At 40.3% G+C, this 17,981-nt stretch overlaps 1 protein-coding gene across 1 annotated transcript in view; it reads right to left on the reverse strand.

Annotated features, from left to right (window-relative positions):
• Positions 1–3,448: 3,448 nt before the first annotated feature.
• The window catches only part of PIEZO2 (piezo type mechanosensitive ion channel component 2), a 313,592-nt gene continuing 299,059 nt past the window's right edge, over positions 3,449–17,981 (reverse strand). Inside the window, exons 49-56 of the mRNA XM_033010613.2 lie at positions 16,815–16,962; positions 14,163–14,351; positions 13,619–13,711; positions 12,380–12,552; positions 10,352–10,468; positions 8,264–8,343; positions 6,710–6,890; positions 3,449–5,812 (exon numbers count right to left, since the gene is read on the reverse strand). Of these exons, the coding sequence (XP_032866504.2) occupies positions 5,560–5,812; positions 6,710–6,890; positions 8,264–8,343; positions 10,352–10,468; positions 12,380–12,552; positions 13,619–13,711; positions 14,163–14,351; positions 16,815–16,962 (1,234 nt within the window). The 3' untranslated portion in view covers positions 3,449–5,559. The remainder of the gene's footprint in view (positions 5,813–6,709; positions 6,891–8,263; positions 8,344–10,351; positions 10,469–12,379; positions 12,553–13,618; positions 13,712–14,162; positions 14,352–16,814; positions 16,963–17,981) is intronic.

The raw sequence follows: 17,981 nt of genomic DNA on the forward strand, positions 1-17,981 counted from the left end.
GGTGGTTGCTGTTGTCCTGATGAAACACCTCACTGACATTTACTGAAATGAGCCACTGTGTGCTTTCCAGCCCTTGGGAGCTCAAGCATTTTGGAGAGAGCACCGCAGGAATCAGACAAAATCTCTTTGCAGTCTCCTGGCTCTCATGTTAAGTAAAGCTCCTGCATAAAGGTGATGGCCAAGTGCTCAGGAAATACTCCAAACACTTCCTGGACTGAGTATTCACCAAATTTGTGAAGAACTCAAAGTAAGGGTGCCAAAATTAGCTCTCATCAGACTTGGCCTCCTTCCTCCATGCCTGCTTCTCCATCTTGGACCTTGAAACAGGCTGCGCCACTGTTTACCGAAGCACAGCAGAGTCAGCATGTCCTCTGCCAGCACCTGGAGAGCAATGCTCCTGACAGCCAAACAGAGGAACTGTACTCTCTGATAAATCTGTGCATCAGGCTGGTTGTATTAATCACAATGCTGTTAATATGTGAGAACCATGAAGTGATCTGCATTTTGCAAATTTCTCCTTTAGTTTGGCCTCACAGCTGTGGTTACCTGCTAGCTAGCTCACTGGGCCAAGGTCCAGGGTGTCTGAAGAAGTGCCCAGTGGTCAGGCCACTTCCAGAGTGGTCCTCTGATGAGGGCAGCACAGATGAGGGGCTGCAGGCCCTGTTTGCAAGCCACTTTGAACACACAGTGGCTTCCCATGCAGAAAGGACAAGTTGCCATGCTACAAATCTGTGAGAAGGAAATCCAAACAGATACAGAATCATAGAATGGTTTGGATCAGAAGGGACCTTAACGATCATCTCCTTCCAACCCCCCTGCCATGGGCAGGGACACCTTCCACCAGACCAGGGTGCTCAAAGCCCCGTCCAACCTGGCCTTGAACACTTCCAGGGAGGGGGCACCACAGCTGCTCTGGGCAACCCGGTCCAGTGCCTCAGCACCCTCACAGGGAAGAATTTCTTCCTAATATCTAATCTATATCTACTCCCTTTTAGTTTAAAACTGTTACTCCTCATCCTATCACTATACTCCCTGATAGAGTCCCTCCCCACCTTCCCTGTAGGCCCCCTTTAAGTACTGGCAGGCTGCTATAAGGTCTCCCCAGAGCCTTTTCTTCTCTAGGCTGAACGACCCCAACTCTTTCAGCCTGTCCTCATAAGGAAAAACCTCTGTTTACCTTACGGGTGGTTAAGCGCTGAACAGACCAGAGGGGTTGTGACATTGCTGTCTTTGGAGACTGCCAGACCACAACTGGACAAGTCCCTGAGCAAAGTTATTTTATGTTGAAATTTGTCCTCCTCTAACAGTATGAATGGTCAGAAAAGTGTAGGTTCAGGACTCTGACTCACCATGGTGCATTCAGCTGCATAAAGAAAAAAATTTGCAATTTATTTTCACAGAAGCTGTGGACTAGGTTGGAAAAATGCATTTTGTGACAATACCACGGATGTGAAATGTGTTATTGCTGCCACGAACAGAACAGAATAGAATAGAATAGAATAGAATAGAATAGAATAGAATAGAATAGAATAGAATAGAATAGAATAGAATAGAATAGAATAGAATAGAATAGAATAGAATAATACATTTCAGTTGGGAGGAACCTACAATGATCATCTAATCCAACTGCCTGACCACTTCAGGGCTTACCAAAAGTTGAAGCACGTTATTAAGGGCCTTGTCCAAATGCCTTTTAAACACTAACAGGCTTGGGGCATTGACCACCTCTCTAGGAAGCCTGTTCCAGGGATTGACCACCCTCTTGGTGAAGAAATGCTTCCTAATGCCCTAAACCTCCCCTGTTGCAGCTTTGAACTTGCAGCTTCTTTGGAAACACTAAAATATCAAGTCCTATAAGGAAAGTAAAACCACTGATGCTTATAAAACAAAATATATTTTATTTTAAGGCTGTGTCTTCTTTTCTTACATAGGTGTATTCTGTTTAAGAGCTGCTTCTGTACTGAACAAAACAGGAAGGAGTCCTAAAACCTCAGAAAATAACTACAAGTATCTGTTTAAGTCTGACCTGGTAACCTAAAAGACCATTTAATCCCTTCCATCCAACTCAGTCCACTTGTATAGGTAAGGGTTTATGTTGTCATCTTGTGAGCTGTAATTTCTTGATTACAAGGGTGGAAGAGGGAAAATAGGACCTTTCCCTGGCAGTGCTCAGCCTCTGGACACAGGGGCTTACTAAGGTATGTCTGTAGGTACAAGTATTTCTGTATAATTATACTGTAGCTTTGGACCTGATGACTTTATTCTGACATTTTGGAGGTGGTTGTTACAGTAACCAATACACTGTCTTTGGTATATTACAGCGACTCTGGCAGAATCCTAGAATTGTGGTGTAATTCAGGTTGCAAGGGACATCGGGAGGCTTCAGGTCAAACCTCCCATGCAGAGCATGGCCTCTTACAATAGGTCGCTCAGGGCCTGCCCAGACAAGCTTTGAAAAACCTCTGAGGCTGAAGATCCCACAGTTTCTCTGGGCACTTCCTCCAGTGTTTGACTATCCTCTTGGTGAAAAAGACTTTCCTTCTGTTTAACCAGACTCTCCCTTGTTGCAATTTGTGTCTGTTGCCTTGTGATCTATCGTGCAGCTCTGCAGAGATGGGCTCCATGTTTTCTGTATTTCACCATTAGGTAGCTGCAGACACCAATAAGCTCTCCCCTTGGACTTCTCCTTTTTAAGGCTGAGCAAGCCCAGCTCCCTCAGCCCCTCCTGACATGTCACGCCCTCCAGCCTTCTGCCAGACTCATTCCAGTATGTCAGTGTCCGTCTTTCACTGGAGATCTCAAACCTGCATGCAGTTCTCCAGATGTGGTCTCACAAGTGCAGAATAGAGGGGACTAATAAATTACCTTGACTTGCAGTTGTGCTTTTGTCAATGCAGCCCAGCATGCCGTTGTTTTTCTTTGCCTCAAGGGCACACTGCCTGTACACATGCAACTCCCACCCCTGGCCCAGGGTCCTTTTGTTGTAAAGCTGTTCCCTAGCCACCTACCTTGTCTGAATTGCAGCATGGGGTTAATCTGCCTCAGATGCACGACTGCTGAACTTCATGAACTACCTGGCAGCTCATTTCTCCAGCAACTTGAGGTTCACCTTGAAAGGCAGTCCTGCCCTCCCTGTAACAACTGCCCACCCCATGTGCCAGGAGGGCAGTTGACACACGTTACCACAAACCTTCCCAGACCCAGATTTGGTGTGGTCCACAAACTTGGTGAAAGCGCACTCTGTTGTGTCCTCCAGACATTAAATGGTACTGGCCCCACTACTGATTCCCTAAAGAAGGCCGCTAGAAACTGGCTGCCAGTTTGATGTTATGTGGATGGTTGGGCTCAAAGGCTGGTCATCAGCAGTACACTTTTCACCTGTTGTAGTTAGCTACCCAGTCCACATCACCAATTCGACTAGGTTGTTTAAAAAAAATAAATAAAAAAACAACAGAAGAATCCTTTTATTTTCAAAGTTTGATCAATCTGTGAAAGAAAGAGCAACACATTTCTGCAAAGCCCAAATAACTGTACAGCTCATTCTGCAGATAGATTTTTCTCACCAGAAAGGAAGTGTCTGTTAAAGAGAAGTAACTAGGAAGGAAGCCAGGACCAATGGTGGCCAGCATGGTTCTGCTGGATGGTACCTTTAGAGATATGTAACACCCTTCACACTTCTCCTTCCAGCGTTGCTATCCTTAAAATCACCAAACACCCAGGTGAGGATCCATCTAACCACAAAGGACATTTTAGGATCCCTGCTGGATCCTATGTCAAGGCTGCCCTGTATATTTTGATTTTCATTCACAGGTCCTATGGAAGAAATGGAGCAAAACTCTCCACTGGGGAATGCTGCCTGGCTGTATGAGAAGCCACCTTTCCATTACACTTTGGAGGAAATCAGGTTGAGTTCCAGTCACCAAATGATTTTATTGTTACAATATGATGAAGCGATTTTTATTTTGTGCACTTCATGGTGCTTAAAATGTTAGTTTTCACAGTATAGAATGGTTGTGACAGCATTTGTCATGGAAGCACTCAGCAGAGTATGTTGCAACTTCATTTAGTTGTGCTGTTTTATGAAGTTCTGCAGTCAAATGTGCCAGCAAATTATGTTGTATTAGTTTCTTTCTGGTGATTAACTAATCATTCATATAATAAATAGCAGGTAACTACAAGAAAGAGATTTATTTGTCACAGAGTTAGAAGAATGTCAAACTTTTCCCATTTCATGTAAAAAGGCAGAGGAAAAAATACTTCTAAAATGACTTTGCAACATGTGCTTTATTTTAAGTCATTACTGAATCAAAACTACACAGTATACCCTTTTAACATACCCTACCCACTCAAGGATTTTTTTTCTCAATATTTTTTTAACATGGAATGAAACCTACATTGCAATTGTAAATTTTCATGCTACAATGTTCTCTAATGAGCCATTTGTGTCACTAATAATAGTAATTTAAGAAAAAGGCCATTTTTCAAGCTCATATGTATGTCTATATTTGGGAACTTAAAAAAAACCCGTCTTGGATGTAAAAATGTGACTTGGAATATGTAAACATTTTCATATACCTGAAACACTGGAAGAAGAAAATCAGTTAACAGCAAAACAATGGTTGCCTTAAATCACTGAAATGGGAAAAAGCATGTCATGAGGAGCAGAGAGAAGCACACACTATTCAGTCTTTAAAGGGTTATAAGAAATGAAGTAGCTCCTTAGGTCATTGAATTCACTTTCTTTTCTCATCTAATGGAAAGCAGTAACTTTGAAGAGAATGGCCCAGCAGAACACCCCAATAATTCACCATAATTATTCTAGCCATTAGTTAACCTTGACGAAGTGTCAAGTTTTAGTTGCTTTTGTTTTTTTCCTGAGAAAAGTCATTGATGTTTGATGGAAATGTCTTCTGTGACTGTACAAATAAAATAAGGCATTTAAAGAGATTGTTACTTGTTTTCTTTTTGCTAACAGAGGCTTGTCCACAGTGTCCTTTGTACATCAAAGCCTCTGCTTTTCTACAAATGGGTATGGCTAGAATGTCTTCAGTTCCCACTGTGGCCCTGGGTCTTGGGTGTCCTGAAGGCTAGTCAGTCTCCCATTACTGTAGCTTGAAAGTCAGTGATGTACAACAGCATATTGCACAATCCAATCTGTATGGCTCCAGAAAAAGTTAAGAAGGTACACTGGAGTCATCTGTGGGTTCCCTCCTTTCTTTCCTCTTTAAGTTGTAATGATTGTCTGGAAAACTAAATTAGCCAGACAAAGATGCAAACTTTTTGTTGATTAAATTACAAAGCAGTCCCCAGATTGTAGAGGAGTGGCACATTAAAAACAACAAATCATCCAACCTTCTTCACTGTTGATCCTTAATTTGAAAGGCAGCATGGATTCCTATGGCCGTAGCTTCCAGGACTCCTTCAGTGAAAAATCATTGCTACCTAACTATAAAACGCTTAGCTCTTAAGAGAATATTGTGCTTTTTTTTTTTTTTTTTTTTTTTCCCCCTTTAAAATTCAGATGAAATCAACTTGATTCGCAGTGTGACACCAAAGAGATCAATTAGTTTTTTCCCTAGTCCACTTGATCATAGTCTCTGGTGAGCGATACAGGAATATTAGTTTGGCATACAGGTCTTCTTCTAGTTCCAGTTCTCCAGTCTCTCGCACTAAGAAAATGTCAGTACACAACTTCAAGATTCGGTCTACGTTGGGTAGTTCCTCAAACATGATGGAGTGAGAGATCCCACTGAAAAATTCACGGACAAACTTCCCTATCACCAGGACAACCGAGGCATACAGTCCCATGATGCTGAAAAGGAAGAAAGGAGGGAGTTCAAATCATGCCTTCAAAAAGGGTCAGCCAAGTGTGAGGGAGCTCATCCACACAGCTAAGTGTAGTCTGTCAGCTGAGTGAACATTAATTTCTAATTAGGATTAGTTTCTGCTGTGCTGCAGGATGAAGGAAAACAAGGACTCTTCAAACACCACAGAAATTGGGGAACATAAACAGCTGAGGCTGCTGACTTGAATGGTTCAACCCCAGTTGCCGATGGTCTCACGGCCTGTCTGCTACAGCTTGGAAGTCACAGTGGGAAATCTAACACATGCTGGCTGCTAAAGACAAATGATCTGTCAGGTTTCATATCTATTATTTTTTATTAAAGTACATGTAACTAGTGACAGACTAATGTTTACCTGTCCTCCCCTGATAATCATCCTATGAGGAGTTCTCCAAAAATCATACCAGAAGGGCATATCTCATGGGAAGGCATGGTCTCCTGCCTTCCTCTGTCTGTGGAGATGTACTTCATAACTGTTTCACACCCAGGGTCCTGGCTACAAGTCTGGGAAGGATGCCAGAACAGGACAGAGTTTGGGCAAAACTTGACCTGTAGCTAAAGTAACATCTTTTGAATGATTTTACTTCAATAGGAATTTGGTGCGAAGGGTGCTTCTGCCCTTTTTCCCACTGGAGAGCAGGTATCAAGGGTAATAACATTCCTTAAAAATATGAAGCCTTCTATGGATAACATTAAATGATGTGAATTTGAAAATCTCACAAAACCCCTTTTCAAAATGTTGTAATGTTCAAACACCACAACAACAAAAAAAGAAATAACCCCTCCGCCCCAAACCAGCAAATAAACTCTCCTCTACATCTATCTTATCTACATTATTTTAATTTTATGTAAAGGTTCCTTCTTACCCATAACCAGCCAAGAATCCGAGGCTTGGTGGACTGACTTTATCACTGAATATGAAGAGTTCAAGACTCTCTTCAGACGTTTTATATCTTTTTCCAAGCTGATTCAAAACCCACCACTCCCGAACTCCCTCATCGGACACATTTTTGACCAGGGAGACTGTAATGTTTTCCCATCTGCAGTCTATTGAAAAAAAGAACTATTAATATACATATATCAAGAATTGCAAAAGTCAAACTGTTTTGAGTCACATACTTCAAATATCTGCATGATAAAATGACTGAGCAATATAGGAGTAAAGGTTTGTTATAATTCTCATAAAACCCATTTTACATTATTTCTGTACAAAAGTATAATATCTAGATTTCTGTGTTTTTCCTTCTGCAAATTTAATCTGAAGGTGCATTAATTAAATAAATGTTTCATATCACCTACATTTTCTTCTGTACAACTGTCATATCATTTCAGTATTTTCAAGCCAAAACATCAATGTCAGCATGTCTGCATTTTAGGTGTAAAGAAACACATTTAACCTGGAGGGATAGTGGTCAGCTTCTTTATGTCAAAGTGAAACTAGCACTGCAAATCATTTATGTCTTGGTATAAAAGATGTGATTCTCTTATATCAGGAAAAGTGTACTATCCTATTACCAATACTGATCACACAGAGAGGAGGTGAATTCTAGCCCTCCTCATATCTGGGGAATGTACATTAGCAGTGTATACATTAAAGACCTTTCAAAGAATCTCAGATGAAGAGTTCTTTAGGACACAACCTGACTAATGACAGTGAAGCACTCACAGAGCTCTGTTCTGTTTCAAGAATTATTTTTCCTAATTACTCTAATCATGCCTACTGAACCTTGAACAGTAATGTACTACATAGTGCAATAATATAAGACACAGTACTACTACTATGCCTGAGCACCAAATGTAACCTCTGTTGAACAAAGTGTTCTTAGATAATGACTTCTTCCTACTCTTTGAACTCAACAGGTATTTCACATTCATGTACGTGCCCAAGCGTGCATGTATTCTGTATGTCTGTGAGTACCTGTATGCATTCTAATTGTGCAAAAGCATTCTGAAATTTGATGACTTATCTAAACTGGATCCTTTGTAGTCACTAAGGAATGAATAGCTAAAAAAATAAATAAATCATTCAGTGTTGTTATTTAAGCTGAGTAGCTACATTTGCAGACATGCAGCACTACTGACTGTGGCAAGGTAGCAGAGAGATGTGGAGAAGTGAAATTTGTCATCACTTCCTCAGAAAACAGGGGAAAGCAATTCCTGAAAGCAGACTTGAAAGAAAGGGACTGGACTTCATCCTTAGCGTCCTACTGTTAAATACAAAGCTAGAGCACATCCAGATGCATTTTCTGCCTTATGCTGTATTACACCATCTCTCCCCAAGCTTGCAGGCACCAGGTAGAAACCATTGTAAGTTTATTTCAGCCTGAGGTACCCCATAACAGCTCAGTGACTGTTCAAGTGTGAGTGCTGTGTCACACTGTTTTCAACCATACTCTATTTTCCATGGTCTGGACACATACCTGTTAATAGCTGCTTTATGGGTTTTGCCAGAGAATCACTAGGAGCCTTGATGTAGTACGGGTACACTTTCTCTAATGTTCTTGAAAAAATGAGAAAGCAAATATTTCATATTTTTATACCTCTAAAATAATTTAGAATACCTAACAGATCTATACACAGTTCCCAGTAATTCTTGGCTTAAGCTATGATTTTATAGTGTTCAGATGTCACATCTGAAAGTCAGCTGGATTTATTAAGTATGTTCTGTCAGTACTTCAGCAGGGAGCTCCATCCATAATGTTGCCATTCACACACCATGTATCCCACACACCTGGGGCATGTGCGTTTGCAAGGAATGTAGACTTTACATTTTGTTCCCCTTTTTAACAAAGCTGCTTTTATAGTCAGCTACATAAAAAGCACAAAGAAAGGCAACACATCACCATTAGTAAACAAGATAGAAAAATATGCAGTTAGAAAAATATGTGGTAATAACAATTATTACTTCAGAATTGCAAGATATTTCAATAATAACAACTGAAAAAAGCGAGAATTTTTGCCAGAATCTTTCACTGGGAAATATTTTCACAGTTTGTAGGAGGATTTCAAACTTAAAAAGAAAGATGCTTGTAAAAGTTCTTCCATTGGACTCAAATCACCTTAAGAGGGAATAAATTACCAGCATCCAGAGAGAGAAACATTTAATTAAAAGCAGACATACCATCCTAACTTTATCCTCAAATGTCTGAAAAATTCTAGGGAGGGGAAGCTCTTAATGAAGTCCTGTGACACTTTGCTACATTGCATATATCAGGCTGAGGGAGAACAGAGGCAGACAATTTAAAATCCCTCCTGATCACTCCAGCAGACCCAAAAGATAGGTAAGAGCACAACAGCTAAGTTGTCCCAGCAGAGGTGGTGGGAGAAAGCTCCCTGCTGAAGTAGTCAAATGGCTACTAGCTGCCACAACCATCTTTTATTTATGACAAAGTAAAAAAAGATTAAATCAACAATATTATTGCAACACAGGCAAATGAAGGTATATCTTCTACATTTCTGCTTGCCTTCTGCAAAGAGAGAATTACAAATTAATTACCTCCTCCCACAAAAAAAGCAAATTCTGCCCTCCTTGGTATTACATCACCTTAGGAAATACTCCTGTGTCTTCACACAGCAGAAAGTAAGAGGCATAAAATATTTTTTAAATGCAATGATCAGATGTGCAACAGCAGTCTGGATGTACAAATGTGCGTGGGTGCAGAATAATATCTGTGCACAGAAAAGACAAATCTCATTTCCACCTACTAACAGATATGAACCTCTCAGAGGTCCCCAGTTGGCCTCAGTCTTAACTTTTCAACTCTTGTGGCCCCAAATCAGATCAGGCGGCCTTCAGGGATGGCATGTTGGTTTAGTAGTATTCAGAGACTACTGCTGTAAAGTCATTCCCAGTGAGCAGACGGAAGAGGAAGAGCCATATTCCTTTCAAATCTGAAAGGAGGCACCACTGCTGTTAATGCTATAAGGCTATATCCATAGAATAATGTTTGATATTTATAGGAAGAGCATGATCTTTCTGCCTTGCGAATTTCCATTACAGGAAAAGATCTGATGTCAGAAACGACTGCAGATGTTACCCTTTGACCACAGTGATTTAACACTTCCTTGCCAATCTAATACTATTCAAGAATAACAATGAGAAATACAGTCTGGATGGTTATGTAGAACAAAAAATTCATCAATCCAACATCCTCAGATCAAGCTGAAGTAACTCAAAAGAGAGAGTTTAACTGTGAATATGCTGTAATGAACTTGTGCTTATCCAATAAATCAAATAAAAGTAACTAATAGCTTCACCATGCTTCTTGGTGGTGTTCCAGTGTTCATGCTCTTCTCAGCCTACATTAATCATAGGAAATAAGCTTTTACCTTTAATTTTACTAGTAAGTGACTTCAATGCTGTTGGCCTCTGTGAACAAGGTTCCAAAGTTATTAGATGGGGATAGATGGGCAGACAAATGATACAGCTGCACGAGCCTGATCTCCTTAGGAAATTAGGTTTAAAGAGGGAAGGTTTTTCATATAAATAGGCAAAGAAAATAACTTACACCTTTTCCAGTTGCTGTCCTGACATCATTGTAGCAATATCTCTTCTGGTGTTCTCTGGTAGGACAAAGCTAATTTTATCTGATGCTATTTCGGCTTTGGCACCAAGGGTGAGATTTCTGTTGTAAGTAAAAAAGAACATGTCAACCTACAATGAGAGTATAACCTAAACACGTGTTTACTTAACACTAGAGCTAGTTATCTAACTAGTCTAACTGCACTGGCCCTGGCTAGCCCTGTCTTTGCTAAAGCAAGCATCGTGCTACCTGTACCTGAGATAGTGTGTTTTCCCATGAAGGATAGGTAGCAGCCTTGAAGTTGTATTTTTCTAACTGACTATGAATTACAGGACAATGACAGCAGATTAATATAATTTGCTCATTGTGTCAGTCAAAACAGAATGGGAAAGGGAGCATGCCTGCTCTGACTTTAGGCAACAGGACCATCTGTGTTACCACGCATTCTGTGCCAGGGTAGCTAAGGATGCTGCAGTCATCTGCCTCTTCCCAAAACCACACCTCATCCCAGCAGAAATGTGTGGCTAGCAGGCCGAAAGGACTCCCATGCCCCCTCCAGTCTTCACACCGGCTGCAGAACACAGCTGGGGCAGGATCAGCTTCTGCACAACACCCCGTGCCATGCCCTGCGGTTGGGATGCAGCAGCTTGGGGGGGGCAGCTCCTGGGCTGCTGGGGGCTGCAGAGAAATGTCCCCAGCAGATGATGTGCAAAGGCAGAAAGTATTTATACTCCCTGAGTGAAACAAAAGGCTCATCTTACAGCTGCTTGTGGTCTCCTGGCCTAGATGAAAGACAGCAGTTTCCCTTTATGGAGAAAAAGTAGAAGGTCACTGTGGTGAGTCTTTACCACTTCCAGTCATTCACGGTCACAATATAATCCATAGGATATAATTTGAGGCTGAAAAAGGTCTCTTTCAACTAGTGTATGAATGTTTGTAGTTAGGCAAGCATATGGGCAAACTGAGTAGCAGTATTAAAAATTAATATAAGGTTCAGAAATGATGGAGTGATGTAATTCACTAGCTAATACTGCATGCTTCCAGGAAAATAAGAGGGGTCAAATAAAGTTGAATCAAGGGTGCAGATTCATTACAAGCCTATTTTTGACTGTGGGAGGACTCACCCAGCATGTTCAGAGCTCCCACAGTGATTCAGCTGACCTGCTCCTTGTCCACAGTCTTTTGCTGAGGATTGTTATAACAATCCAGCATCTAATTCCAACAAATCAGGTAGATAATGGGGCTGCAAAGGTACTTAATTTCCATGGAGTGATGACTTAACTCCAATTTAATCCAGCAGTCTACAGGGATCCCAGCTGTCATACAGTAGCCAACAAATCACCTTGGTGACTGGGTGTTCTCTAGCCTGCATGCAACTACTTTAAATTCTAGCCTGTCTCTTGCAAAAACTTCATTGTAGAGTAATAGTTCACTGAGGCCAAAGGAACCATAACTAAACAAGCAAAGGTCTCTAAAAATGGATCTGTGCCATTGTTATGCTATTTGCTTAACAAAATCTCTGAGTATACGTGTATTTAAGAAATAGTTTGTGTCAGTTCCAGACTCCCTTAATAAGAGGCTCAAGCACTTCTGTTTGTATTTCCTCATAGTTTTTCTGTCGTAACTAGGTCTATGTATTTGGTTCCCGTAAATGCTAACGAGGTTGTTGTTCAGGGCAGTTTATTTGAACATCTCCATCTAAAATTGGCTAAAATTATCTTACTTTCCCCTCCTTCCCTTCAAGTCCCATTGAAAATTCCATGCTGCCTTTTTAAATGATGTAATTGGAAGTGGCTCTTCTTCTCATTTTTTAAGAACTGCAAGCAACAAATGTTTTCCTAGGTAACAAAGGTCACTTCTCTCTGTCTCTGTCTCTCCCACTTTCAGGTTTTTTTGCTCTGTTGTACAATAGAATTTGCTGAAAAACTAAACCAAAAATGCAGCATGGAACCATTCTGCTGAGCGAACGCTTGGTAAATGATACATCAACCTCATAACAGCCATGTTAATTACCTTTGAATGCTCCATGAAAGAACTACAGTGAACTCAGCTGAAAAATCCAGCAATCCCTGTATCATTTTCTCTCTACTGGGAGGGCTGATGGTCCATAAGGAGTTTGAATTTCCCTCTAGATCTGCTAGAGTTATATCTTCTTTTCCATAGCCCTCTAGAAACTGCAAAGCAGCCTGCAGGTGCAGAAGAAAAAATTTCAGTGTGGTGATATTCACAAGACAGAGTCACATTTCCCAGTCGGGCAGAATTGTAAATGTTTGATTAATTGTAGTGCAGTGGTTTGCACTGATTGTTTTCCTCAAGTACCAACTGGGGTTTTAGATGAGAGGGGCAATAAACAAAGTATAGCTGAGCTAAGAAGGCAAAACTAAAATGGCTCTGCTGTTTGAAGAATGATGGCCACTTAGGCCAATGTGAGTCTGAAAGTTCATCAGGTAAACTCTGTAAAGCCTATTTAAACTTAAAATTTTAATCTGTCTTTTGTGAAGCATCTTTCTGTATATAACGATGTCTGCAAAGGATAAGGCAGCTTGAAACTGGTAACTTCCAAAGTGGATCAAGATTACAATATTACTGCTATTGTACATGGGCTATTTGGTAGGATCTAATATAAAAAAAAATATTCATCCTTGAATGGGCTGGAAGCAAGCACTTCTTTTAAAATTGTAACTGATCAAACCCCAGTTACTTTTGTAATGCAACAACTTTTACTAATAACTTGATTTTTTCCTGTATAAACTTGTGATAACTTTGTGCATGTTGCATCATGAAATAGTGAGACTATGTTTATGTTTTGACGTTTTAATGTCGTGACAGCACCACTTCTCCTCACTGGGAGGTGAAAGCTGTGTGTGATATAGGAAGGAGCATGGGGCTTAAAAGTGACAACACTGTTGTGTCCCCACAGCACGCTTGTTTTGGCAGTACAGCAACAGCATCACATCTCCTGAAGGTTTGTGTCATTTACAGAGGAGGTGACAGGACAACCAGGGTTTCTGTCTTCCATGATTTTGTGCAAAGATGTCTTGATTAATGGTAACTTGTCTCACCATAACCCAGCACTGTCATGACAAATGATCTGTCTGAACATTTACTCATGCAAACCTTCTCTATGGAAACCTCTTCCAAATGATGGCAGCGCTGCTGACCACTTATAACTACACAAACAAAACTAGCAAAAGGCCTCCATGGAAAGATGCACACATTTTTAAGTAATGAGGTATTCTAAATTTCACTTACAGTGTTACCCCTATAACTTCCCAGAAACGCACTGAAACCAGTCTGATTCAAATCCTTGAGCTGACTCTGCTGAGCACTCATTGTAAAAATAGGCTGGGAAACAAAAGAAAACGTATTTGTCACATTTACTTCACATCAGCTGCTACATACACAGTACAGCATCCTCTGCATCACAGTCCAAGATAATTATGGCACTCAGTTCAACAGGAGAAGGGTTATGATCTTATTCCACTGAGAAGCAAGCTGCCTCCAGTTATCTTATATTTACCATGTGGACCTGTAGGCAGTTATCTGAGTGTACCTGATGTAGGATAATTTATTCAGATTCCACTGCCAGTAGGTTCTGATTTTAACTTGCAGTTGAAGATAATTTACATCAGTGATAAACTAGAATGTTTTTAAACCCAAAAGGGATCACGGCAAGGGAGCTTGCCTGATCTCTTGCATAAGGCAGGAGAGTTCAATTCAGTGAAAGGAATAAGTAATAGCACAAGGAGTTACAGTGAAAAAACAGAGTTTGCTTTTAGTCTTTCTTCTTTTTTACCTGATAACCTCCTAGAGTTATTGTGATTGATACATCTAGAGGCTTGTTGGTGATGCCTGCAACAGATTTGATTAAAGACATGAAGAGCAGTGGGAACCAGACAATACAAATCAGCAAGACGATAATCATGCCACCCATTCCATACTTCACAACTTTCTTTTTCTTCTGGCCTCTTGGTTGGGGATATCTCTGCAAAAGCAAACAGCAACATGGTAATGTCTCTTCTATCAGAGGTACACTTAGTAAGGTTTGATGGGAGAATATACAATGATCTTAAGGCTTTCCATCTTCTGTGGTAATTTGCTACCCGTTGTCACGCCAGTTATTTTGAGATTTTCAGCCAGACTTGCACGGACACTGAATTTCTGGTGACAACAGAGATAAGTGATGAACCCATGTCAAGTGTGTGTCTGCTGTGTAAAATAATGCAAACCTCTGGAGTTTTGCTTCTTTACAACCATAAAAAATAGAAAAATTGTGTAGGGTAATTTGAATTTTTTGTCTGAATGAGTGCAAGCATAAACTCACAGGAATCAAACGTAAAATAATAGCAACTACAGTGATACAATAATTTGTTCAAAAAACTGATATTGGGAGTAACCCACTTTCTTGTATTCGTCCTTCCAAAAAGTTTTATCTCAAAGCTCATTAAGGCAGAATTCCTCTCATACAGTTTGAAATGCTGCATACTGTATTTCAGGGGAAAAAAAAAAAATGTTTGCCAGCAACTGACATGCACAATCAGAAGGATTGTCTGATATTGCACTACCTCCACATTAATTTCACACCTCACATGCAGTATTTCTGAGAGTTATTCACAGGTTTAATCCAATCTGTTTCTAGTGAATCCCACACCAACTGCATTTAAATAATATTTAAAGTTTTGTTGCTGTTCCTAAAGTCTTGCCAGTGCTGATGTGTCATCCTTCCCTTTCTTAGCTTCTGAGACCAAAAGTCTTTGCTTTTATCCTTTTCTTTTCAAAGCAGATCACACACTACATCTGTTCTGCCTTGTCCATAATTCCCACCCTCTGTTATTGGCCTCATGATTGAATACTTTAATAGCTTCACCATCCTGTGAAATGCTTTACCATCACTGTCATTTATATGGATATATTCTCTTACAGGATTTTGCTCTGCACAGTGTTTTAGGATTCTGTCTTTCACACACTGCATACTGCATGTGCAAAATAAAGATGCATTGTATTGCACTGCACCTCCAACACATGCCAGGAATCTAGCTTTCAGGAAATTGTTCTTGCTTTACAACATGAATCCATAAAGCCCTAAGAGAATATTAAATTTGTAATACAATGCTGTATTTAAAACAAATTAGTTACTTTTCAAAAGTAGTGTATCAAGTAATTTGTCTTGCACTACAGAATACTGTTTTCATTAAAATATCGTATCAAGATCACCAAGGGTATATTATTTGTCTGCATGAGATTAGTTCAGGCACCTTTAATGATATTACAGAACAGCTCAGAGAGCCCCTAGCAGTCAGAGTACTTAGGCATACCACTCAATGTGAGAGACAGACAGAATCAAAGTACCTTGAACAACACTCATAGTCATGGGTAGTTATTTTGCTACACGGCATTAGCACACACATGCTAGCTTAGATGGGGGAAATCTTCCCACATCAGGTGTAGGCTACATATAATGCAGAGTGACCTTGTTGTAGCTTAAAAAATGCAGTGAGGTGTATAGTCAAAGTAGAACTGGATTATTATTTCTCTGACTTGTGAAGCCTCTGATGACACTCCATTCATGGCAGAAATGGAGGTAATACAGAAAAATCCTATATAGAAGGCTTGTGTGCACTTCAGCTCTGAGTTAATCTAAGTGACACACTTGGAAAATAATTGCCATTAAGAGACAGGATTATAATAAAAGTAGAAATACATCAGTAACACTTAAAATTACAGCCGTTTCATTGCAGATGTACAATTTCTGACTGGTTGGGTCACTCTTAAAAGTATGCTTAATTTCTTTTTCAAATTGGCAAAATAAGCAAGCATATGGTTGCAATCTTTATAGCGGTTTTAAGGAATCCAGAATTTGCAAGTTTAATTTGAACTGAAGCTTAAATGACTTAAAGAGACTGAAATTTCAGTCAGACAAATGGTGGGTTTATCTGGCCTGCAGTTCAGTTCTGGATGTGCAGGGACTCTCCCAAGATAAATCTTCTGTAGTTACATGAACCAGGTGTCCTTGGGACCTACACCACGGAGACATGAGCTCTTCCTTCTACTGACCTTTCTTTTCAGCTACAGTTGCCCTGCTACTGTAGGCTACTCATTTAGTTGTTAGGGACAAAGTGAGCCTGTGTGAATACCAGGACTTTCAACCCCAGCCTTGAAACTCAGGCATGCAGTTAAGCTAGCAGGCACATGCTTGTGGTGTTCATGTTAATGGTGGAAAAATCAGCTAGGCACAAAAGAGAAGCCATTTGAAATTTCACTTGTGGTAACTGCCAACTAACATAAAGTACCCAATAGTCTGAATATTTCTGAATATAAACACCAGGTATATATTGTTACAAACTGTCTTTATGGTGGATTTCCCAATTACTGAGGGACTCGTGATTATTCTTCTTCATTTCTGCATGGGGGAGAGGAGGCCTGGATCACTCATATGGGGCTTTCTTACTTTTTCTGACTCCCGCCAACATTTCAGGATGAATATATGAGCATAGATATCTTCAACACAGATCCAGCTGGAAAGACTGAGAGTGGTGTCAGTCCAAACCCAGTCCATCACTGCTCTCAGCTCAGTCAAAAACGGAACCAGGCGGAACCTGAAGGGAGACCACAGCAGAAAACTCATCAGAAATGGGGGGATCACATTAAATAAGCACAGTAAGTGTATAAATGACAAGAGAAAGAATTAAGCCAATGTTAAAAGACAGTTTAATGGGAGATTTTGCAAACACAAATACAATCATATCCTGAGATTATACAGCTACTACTGATGTTCTGTGAGTATCTTTTGCCATAGCTCATGTTCCTCTAGATCTCCTTGTCAGGCCATAAACACACTTTTGCATCATTATGCCCAGTAATTGTGATCGAGCCACGGATAGAATGGTACAGGAGAGACTTTCTTGTGTCCCCAAATTCCTCTGGCCTGTGAGCAGAGTAAAGGAACATCCTTTCTACAGGATGCTGGGAATTTGTTTTATACCTCCTTATAGTGAGTGGTGCACAGCTTCTCTGCAGTAGGTGGGCAGTCCTCAGCTGCATATGGAATCAGGTGTTATGACTCAGGATTAATCAACAGAAGAAGGTGGGCTAACAGGAAACCAATGTGCATTTAGCAACTGTTCAAAGTGCATCATTCCCTTTACTAGTCCCACACTTCTCTGCTTGGCCAGGTCACAAAGACTACTACATGCGAAGAAAGCTTTCTTCTTTTCCTACTGGAATTCAACAAGACCATACTGCAAATATTGCGAAAAGGCTGAAATTATTCAAGTTTTTCTGTGGAATATATGTATGCTTTGAACTGGTTTAATCACAACATCATGGTAACAGCATAAGTGGAGGAGGGGGTATGCCTCCTTTTACTCTGAGGTGATACTGTGCCTGTTACTTGCACTAACACTCCCAATTCCTGAAGAGTTTCAAATGTGCAGCACTTCTCAAAATATATACAAAGGTAACATTTTTTGATACATAGCTCTTGTTTTTTATGTGTATTGTCTTTCAATTTATTCTTCTCAGCTGCTGAGGTAGAGCCTGTAGACCAGCTCCAAAGATCTCTTTGTGATTTCACACCTTATAACTTTTTAAGATTGCAGAGAAAATAACATTACCT

This window comes from Tyto alba, unplaced genomic scaffold, assembly GCF_018691265.1.
Source record: "Tyto alba isolate M040663 unplaced genomic scaffold, T.alba_DEE_v4.0 Super-Scaffold_27, whole genome shotgun sequence".
Lineage (NCBI taxonomy): Eukaryota > Metazoa > Chordata > Aves > Strigiformes > Tytonidae > Tyto > Tyto alba.